At 35.9% G+C, this 8,368-nt stretch overlaps 1 protein-coding gene across 1 annotated transcript in view; it reads left to right on the plus strand.

The window, feature by feature from the left end:
- LOC107548275 (A disintegrin and metalloproteinase with thrombospondin motifs 13-like) overlaps window positions 1-8,368 on the plus strand; it is a 21,342-nt gene that overhangs the window by 4,932 nt on the left and 8,042 nt on the right. Inside the window, exons 8-19 of the mRNA XM_016228905.1 lie at window positions 312-458; window positions 565-699; window positions 1,710-1,860; window positions 2,097-2,201; window positions 2,419-2,570; window positions 2,788-2,851; window positions 4,114-4,240; window positions 4,319-4,467; window positions 5,541-5,661; window positions 5,739-5,819; window positions 7,260-7,422; window positions 7,725-7,920. Of these exons, the coding sequence (XP_016084391.1) occupies window positions 312-458; window positions 565-699; window positions 1,710-1,860; window positions 2,097-2,201; window positions 2,419-2,570; window positions 2,788-2,851; window positions 4,114-4,240; window positions 4,319-4,467; window positions 5,541-5,661; window positions 5,739-5,819; window positions 7,260-7,422; window positions 7,725-7,920 (1,591 nt within the window). The remainder of the gene's footprint in view (window positions 1-311; window positions 459-564; window positions 700-1,709; window positions 1,861-2,096; window positions 2,202-2,418; window positions 2,571-2,787; window positions 2,852-4,113; window positions 4,241-4,318; window positions 4,468-5,540; window positions 5,662-5,738; window positions 5,820-7,259; window positions 7,423-7,724; window positions 7,921-8,368) is intronic.

The raw sequence follows: 8,368 nt of genomic DNA on the forward strand, positions 1-8,368 counted from the left end.
GTATATATATATATATATATATATATATATATATATATAATTGTTAAGATTCTAATTATTGTAATTTTATTTAAATATTATAATTAATAAATTTACAGAAAATGGTAATGTGGTACCAAAGTCTACACTATTAATTAAAAGTGCGATATATATATATTATATTATATTTTTGTATTATTTTTTTTATATTTTATATAAGTGCAAATCATTTTTGGAGCAAGTTATTAGATATCTTGCTAAAATGTTTGAAATATTACTATCAAGTGTTTCTGCACACTTGCATTTTAGTGCCTCTCTTTGACATCATTAAGGTTTGATCTGGTGTTACCCAAAGGGAATAAGCTTGTGAGAGGTGTGACCCAGCTGGGCGGAGTCTGTTCCTCTCAGTGGAACTGTGTGATTACAGAGGATACAGGCTTTGATCTTGGCATCACCATCGCTCATGAGATTGGCCACAGGTGAGCTTGACAACATTATAAAACTCAGAGTCGTACTACCATGCTGAAATGTGAGGTGAAACTGAACACATAATCGTAATTGTTCTTGCCTTATTGTTTTTTCCAGTTTTGGCATAAATCATGATGGAATAGACAACACATGCAGCTCCAGTGGGTTTATGATGGCATCTGATGGAGGTTATAACAGTGTTGATCTCACATGGTCCCAGTGCAGCAGAGCTCAGCTCCACAACTTCTTCAGGTGTCAGTCACTTACTGTATAACACACATATACATCAGCCGCCAAAGGTCTGAGACCACTAATAAAAATACTGCTATTGTGAATTTAATAATAGTAATAATAATAATAATAATACAATTGTTATTATAAATTATAATAGCAGTTACATTTTTTAATTGAACATTTGTCACAAATAAAAAATGTTCCCCCTGATTTAAATGTAAAAAAACATAACAAAAACATGATATATATATATATATATATATATATATATATATATATAACAGCATGATTATTGCACAGGTGTGCCTTTAGGCTGGCCACAATAAAAGGCCACTCTAAAATGTGCAGTTTTATCACACAGCACAATGCCACAGATGTTGCAAGTTTTGAGGGAGCGTGCAATTGGCATGCTGACTGCAGCAATGTCCACCAGAGCTGTGTTAAAGTGTTTATAATTTTGTTCAGTGTATATATATATATATATATTTTTTTTTTTAGCAAAATGTGACATGCTTGTTAAAGGCTTTTTGAGGATCACCCTTAAACCTCAGTTACTATTTATCAATAAATTGTCAAGAACACCAATTCTTTTTGGGTCCATTTTAGTTATTTATTTGCACCATGTTTATTTATTGTATTTTATATTAATCCATTTGACCTAAACAAAGGTTTGTGGTCAATAAGAAAAATAAAATCAGCAAGGATGCATTAAGAGTGACTTGCATTGTTACAAAAAATCTCTTTCAAATCAATACTGTTCTTTTGAACTTTCTATTCATCAAAGAAATCCTGAAAAGCAAAACAAAAATATGAAGCATAACAACTACTTTGATCACAGAAATAAATTAAAATATAAAATGGAAATTTTAAATTACAAAAATATTTCACAATATTACTGTTTACTGTATTTTTGATCAAATAAATGCAGCCTTGGTGAACATAAGAGACTTCAAAAACATTAAACCTCTTGCCGACTGAAGATGTACAGTTTTCTTCATAAGATGACTGTGTGATGATTGTCTGTGCAGTGCTGGGAAGGCGGAGTGTGTGAAGGATGTGCCGGTGCTGGGCGCTTCAGTGCAGGACTGGAGGCCTGGTCTCTTCTATGGAGTGGATGATCAGTGCCGTATAGCGTTTGGCAGCTCGGCTACTGCTTGCTCTTTCACTAATGGTGATATGGTGAGTAAGACATTTACTGCCATGCTAGTGCTTTAAAGACCTGAAATCACTTGACCAGCATAGTACTCTGTTTTATGTTGACATCTTTCTTATTGATATAGAAAATTTGGGCGTAACATATTAAAAAACGGCCATTTTTTAAAACCCCAAAAAGCTTTGTCATTTTCATTTTGTCAATAAATATCTGACTCAGACCTTCCATTAAGGTTTGATATTTTCTCTCTGTTGTCATCAAGGCAACCTGTCGTGTTTTGTCCTGCCATATCAACCCTCGGGACCGTAGCTCATGCACTCGTCTCCTTGTTCCACTCTTGGACGGGACGGAGTGTGGGCCCAGTCAGGTGATAGACTGCTATGACCAACATTTATTGACACTGAATCCTTAAGAAAGAATACTTGTATGCATCTACATATATATTTTTTTGCATTTTATGGAATATGTTTGAGATAATAAAAAGGAAATTCACCATTATGTTTTAATATGTATTACATACAGATTTAATTCCATTCTCTTTCGATGTTGTTTTAATCATTCTCTTTTAATGTTGTTCGATGCAGTGGTGTTTGAAGGGCCGGTGTGTGTCTCCTTCTACTTTGGGTTCCTCCATGATGGTTCACGGCTCATGGTCTTCATGGTCTGAATTGTCTGTCTGCTCAAGAACATGTGGAGGAGGAATCACTTACCGCAGGAGACAGTGCAACAACCCCAGGTGAGAGAGACAATATGTCAACTGCTGTTAGAAATAGGAGCATATAGAAAAATAACACGTCTCAATGTACCAAGGCAGTACAAAGACTGAAATTTGGCGTTTGTGCTTTTTGTGTTTGTACTAGAAATTTGATATGTAGTAGTATGCAGTAACTAGTGATTGGATGCAGGGCAATGCAGATATACAGTATGTATTCATAGTGATGTTTCTGTTTCAGGCCAGCCTTTAGTGGTACCGTGTGTAAAGGACAGGACACAGAAGCTGAACTTTGTAATCGGCAGGTAACAGCAGCCGGGCATGTTTACTCTGGGCCTCTGTAGGTCATGTTAGTCAAATGAAGGGTTGCACCATCTATACATTACTATGAGGCTGCAGTGATATATGTATGCTGGCCTGCTTTATATATATATATATATATATATATATATAGTATATATATCTTTATATATATAGAGAGAGAGAGAGATTTTTTTTATTCTTTCAGTGTAGATCATATTATTTGACCTTATTTTTCATTAAATGTGCAAAACTTTACAATTGAGTTTAAAATGTCAACGTTAGTTAAAGCAATAGGTATCATGAACAAACAATGAACAGTATTTTACAGAATTTATTAATCTAGAATTGCATTATAATTTAGAAGTTTACTTCAGTAAGATTTTTGAAAGAAATTAATGCTTTTATCTGGCAAGGATGCATTAAATTGATCAAAACTGATATTAAAGCCTTTTACTTTATTACAAAATATTTCTTGAATTGATTTAATTAAAAATATTATGTTCTTTTGAACTTTCTATTCATCAAAGAATCCTGAAAAAAATGATCTTGTTTTCCAAAAAGTATAGTGTTTTCAACATTGATAATAATTAGAAATGTTTCCTGAGCAGTAAATCAGCATATTTGAATGATTTCTGAAGGATCATGTGACACTGAAGACTGGAGTAATGATGCTGAAAATTCAGCTTTGATCACAGGAATAAATTACATTTTAAAATATATTCAAATAAAAAGCAGTAATTTTAAATTGTTATAATATTTCACTCTTTTTCTGTATTTTTAATCAAATAATTGCAGCCTTGGTCAGCATAAGAGACTTCTTTCAAAAACATTTTTAAAAATCTTACAGAGCCCAGACTTTTAAAGGGAAGTGTACATTGATTTTTTGCATGTACCTATAAAATTTCAGCTATTCAAGCTGTATAAAGTAATATTAGTCAATATATTATATAAACAAACATGAATTAACAATTAGCAATGGTATATTTGTTATAAATTATATTTGTTATAATATATGCTTGAAGTACGCCCTGAAGTTAATATTTCAATAACTCAACAACAAATTTGCAGGTTGTGGTAAACATAAAATGCAGTAAACAAGTAAAATATTTAATCTATTTTTAAGTAACTAGCTTGTTTTCATTACTTGCTACTGTTTATATGCAAGACAGCTTGAAAACGTAACTTTAAATTGCTTCCTGTAAAATGAAGTAAACCAAGTTGATGGTTTAAAGTGACATGCGTGTCTTGCTGTTGTTTGTTCCAGTCCTGTGAGTCGACTCAGCTGGAGTTCATGTCTCAGCAGTGCTCAGCCACAGACCAGCAGCCTCTGTCGGTGTCTCCAGACTCCAGCTCAGTCTACACCTGGATCCCCGCTGTCGGCTACAGCGCAGGTGCACCCATAAACATCTTCCTGTTCAATTTGTCTTTTGTTGTTTTCTCTGTTCTTTACGTCTCTCTCTCCCTTCCAGGTGATGCTCAGTGTAAACTATTGTGTCGCTCACGTGAGCAGGACTTCATGGTGAGTCGTGGGTCTCAGTTCATCGATGGGACGCGGTGTGAAGCTGGTCATACTGTACCACGTGGTTCCATTTCTGCCTGTCTGGGTGGAAAGTGCCAGGTAAGTGCCAACTAAGTTTACTTCTTATTTAGTACACAGCTTTTTTTTGGGATTTGTGAGTTGTGACATTTGGAGGTCTGTTATTCACCATTAACCACTGTCATCAATAACAACACTGAATAACAGACCCGCTCATCCGGGAACCTGAGGCCGGAGCTTCTTTCACGTCTCTCGTATCACACCGCTTACCTATGCATGGAAGCTTGTTTCTGCCACGCAATAAAAAAAAAACGATACAAAAAACTATATAACTAAATAATGCAATTGCGAGTTTGTCTCGCAATTCTGACTTTTTTCTGGATTCTGAGTTTACATCTTACAATTTAGAATTTATTTATCTGAATTCTGAGTTTACAACTTACAATTCTGACTTTTTTTCTCAGAATTCCTTTTTTTGTTTCCGCCATCGGATAAAAATATCAAAAAGGTAAATGCAACTTTTTTTTCTGTAAAGGCCCGTTCACACCAAGGACGATAACTATAAAGATAACGGTAAAGATATAGTTCTAAAAATCTTTCTCAATATTAAAGAATAGAGTCCACACCACAACTATAACGATAAAGACAAAGAGAAACGATATCGAATCACTTTCAAACCGATTTTTCTCCTGAAAATTGACAGCCAATCAGAATCCATCCTGCTGTAACGAGCTCGAGAATTTAAAGCGGCAGACGATATCGTTCGCTGGTGTGGACGCTAATATCGTTATCTTTATAGTTAGCGTTCTTGGTGTGAACGGGGCTTAACTGCGAGTTTATATCTCAAAAAAAGTCTGAATTATGAGATATAAACTCATAATTTCAAGAATAAAGTCAGAATTGTGAGATAAAAAGTGATGTTTACCAGTTTTATTTTTTATTCTATGTTAGAAATAAGCTTCCATACTGACTTTTTTCCCCTTTTTTCCATACAAACACAACTGGTGCCATCTTGAGTTTCACTCAAGAAAATTCAGAGGACTTCAGTATTAATAGTACTGAAATGTTTTCGACCACCTTTTGAGTAAAATTGGACAGAGTATGAATATAATTAAACAAGTACATTTCTCCATACTGTTTACTTTCTGGGTTAGCTGTTTGGCTGTGATGGAGTAATGCATTCTGGGAAGATGGAGGATGTGTGTGGGGTGTGTGGGGGTAATGGCTCCACCTGTCAGTTCATCTCAAACACCTATTCAGGCGGAGAAGTTGGAGGTAAGTAGAGGTCATTTGTCCATTCATTTGCTTTCAAATATGAACAATAACCTCTTTCTGCCTGTTGTCTTTTCAAGAGTATGTCACATTCCTCAGTCTTCCTCTGAACGCCTCTCAGGTGCATGTGATTAACACGAAGCCGGTTTTTACACACCTTGGTGAGTATAGCTACGTTCAGCAGAATACAGTTGTCAGTCCTGTTAGAAGAACTAAATTCTGTTTTTTACGCACAGTTTAGCATTGAAATTGTGTTGTATGATGGAATAAGAGGGTTTGTGGTTGTGTATCTTAGAGAATGAAATCAGTGGAAGATTTCAGTGTTAGATAGTTTAGAATAAAAACTATGTTCTTTACTATTCTGTCACTAATTTTACAAGCATTAAGGCCTGTTCACACCAAGGACGATAAATTAAGCATCCTGCGTTAGTTCAGGCAGGCCTCGTAGTCAAGCTCCTCTATCAGCTGACTGGAGAAATTGAAACCCGGCCCCTATCAGCTGATCCGACTCCTAAGCTTGCAATTGGCAAATCTCAAACAGGGCGCCTTACTTAAACACTGCTTCTGTCTGCTTGCTTTGCTGCTTTCTCTATTACGCTGCTTGCAACCCACCTCCTCCCCATCTCCTCCTTTAACTGTGCTTAACTTAAACACTGTCATTCTGTTGTCATTGTTGCATGCTCTGTTCTGGGGGTCTTTTTTGTGCTATTCTCCTATTCTTAAAATAGGAGGGTTGCCCCTGAAGTGACTGCTGTTTCCCTGTCCTGGCTTTCATGGAGCTCATGAAAAGGACCGGGAACTTGGAACAGAGCCATACTGCCAAATGTAACTTTAGTAAACATGCTAATAAAAAAGTCGATTTAAATGCTTGTCTATGGGTTCTTTTTGACTTAAGAGATCCTGACTGAACTATAAATATAACGATAAAGATACTTTAAAGATACAGAGACTTCATATACAGAACAAATCCAGAATTTGGAATAATCACTTCTGCTCACCAAGGCTGCATTTATTTGATGAAATATACAGGTGCATCTCAATAAACTAGAATGTCGTGGAAAAGTTCACTGAAATATGGTCAATTATAATTACAATTTAAAATGTAAATTAGTTCTGTGATAGTAAGGCTGAATTTTCAGCATCATTACCCCAGTCTTCAGTGTCACATGATCCTTCAGAAATCATTCTAATGTGGAAACTCTGATACATTTTATTAGGACCCTCTGATGAATAGAAAGTTCATAAAAACATAATTTATTTGAAATAGAAATCTGTTCTAATTTTATAGAGGTCTTTACTGTCACTTTTGATAAATTTAAGGCATCCTTGCTGGAAAAAAAGTATAAATTTCTATCAGAAATCTTACTGGCCCCAAACTTTTGAATGTGTGCTATTTAGGGGTGTAAACCATGTAACCACTCTTTTTTTCATTTATTAAAAATATGGCCAATTTAAATGCATCAGTCTGGAAGGATTTGCTTTGTTGTGGCATTTGTTACTTTGACAGACATTCATATTGTATCTGAGTACAGCATGTCCTAAGAAATAATCAATACAGTTAAAAAATTATATGTAAGAAATGTCCCCCTTTTTTCCTGCAGCGGTGTTATCAAATGATAAATATGGCGTGGGAGAGCGAGTGCGCTCTGTCACATGTGTTCAGAAGCAGGGTATGGTGAAAGTAGAGCTGCCTGACTCAGACTGTATGCTTGACTCGAAACCCCAAACTACTGAGACCTGCAACCCCCAAATCTGTCCTGCCAGGTAACGTGCAAAAGTGTGTGAGAATTACACTCTTAGACAGCAAGTTAGACAGTCCAAAGCTGAAATGTCTAAAGAACAGGATTATAAAGATTACATTTTTTAATGCACAGATGAATCCATCACTATGAGACTCGGAAAATGTATTTAGACAGTCTCGGGCATCAACAGCCCTAAAATAACATTGGCATCAGGTCCATTTAGATTTAATGTTCACCTTAACATTCAAATGATTGCTGTTCATTCTTGCAGTTGTGTGTGTGTGTGTGTATTCATGCGCATATGTGTGTGTGTGAGTGTTGTAGATGGCAGGTGTCTGAGCCTGGCGAGTGTTCGGCTGTGTGTGGACCCGGGGAGGCTCAGAGAACAGTGTCGTGTATCCGCTCCCATCATGAATCGGATTCTGAGGTTGACCAAAACCTGTGCCCTGAACCCAAACCGCGAGAACACGTTCCCTGTGTGGTGGACGTTTGTCCTGTCGGCTGGGATTCCCAAAGAGAGGTACTGTGTTTCAAAATGAATTCAGCATATATTATTGACATCAGAAAATAATTAAGCAATGTCACACAAATAAGAGTGCTGCTGTACTGAATATCAGCACAATCTCAAGATATTCAGATTGATATAACAGATATTCAATATAACCGTCGTAAATCGTAAATTAATAAGTCAATATAAAGTCATTTAGGTTTAGAAATGGCCAATAAGTAGGTATATTATTCTTTGCAAACAAAAAGTATTTCAAAAGAAGCCAAAGCATCAAGAGTTGCATGTCACTAAGACGCAGTGGTATGAATGAACCACTCATTTTAAAATCGTCCTGGTCTACTAATGTGTTATGACATCTGCTTTGAACATTTCAATGCACGTGATAACTTTGTTAACTCTACAATAAGTAAATCTGCTTCACCAGCTAATTACTCTTTAATGGTGATGCTACAGAGCTACC

This window comes from Sinocyclocheilus grahami, unplaced genomic scaffold (genome assembly GCF_001515645.1).
Source record: "Sinocyclocheilus grahami isolate Dianchi unplaced genomic scaffold, SAMN03320097.WGS_v1.1 scaffold345.1, whole genome shotgun sequence".
Lineage (NCBI taxonomy): Eukaryota > Metazoa > Chordata > Actinopteri > Cypriniformes > Cyprinidae > Sinocyclocheilus > Sinocyclocheilus grahami.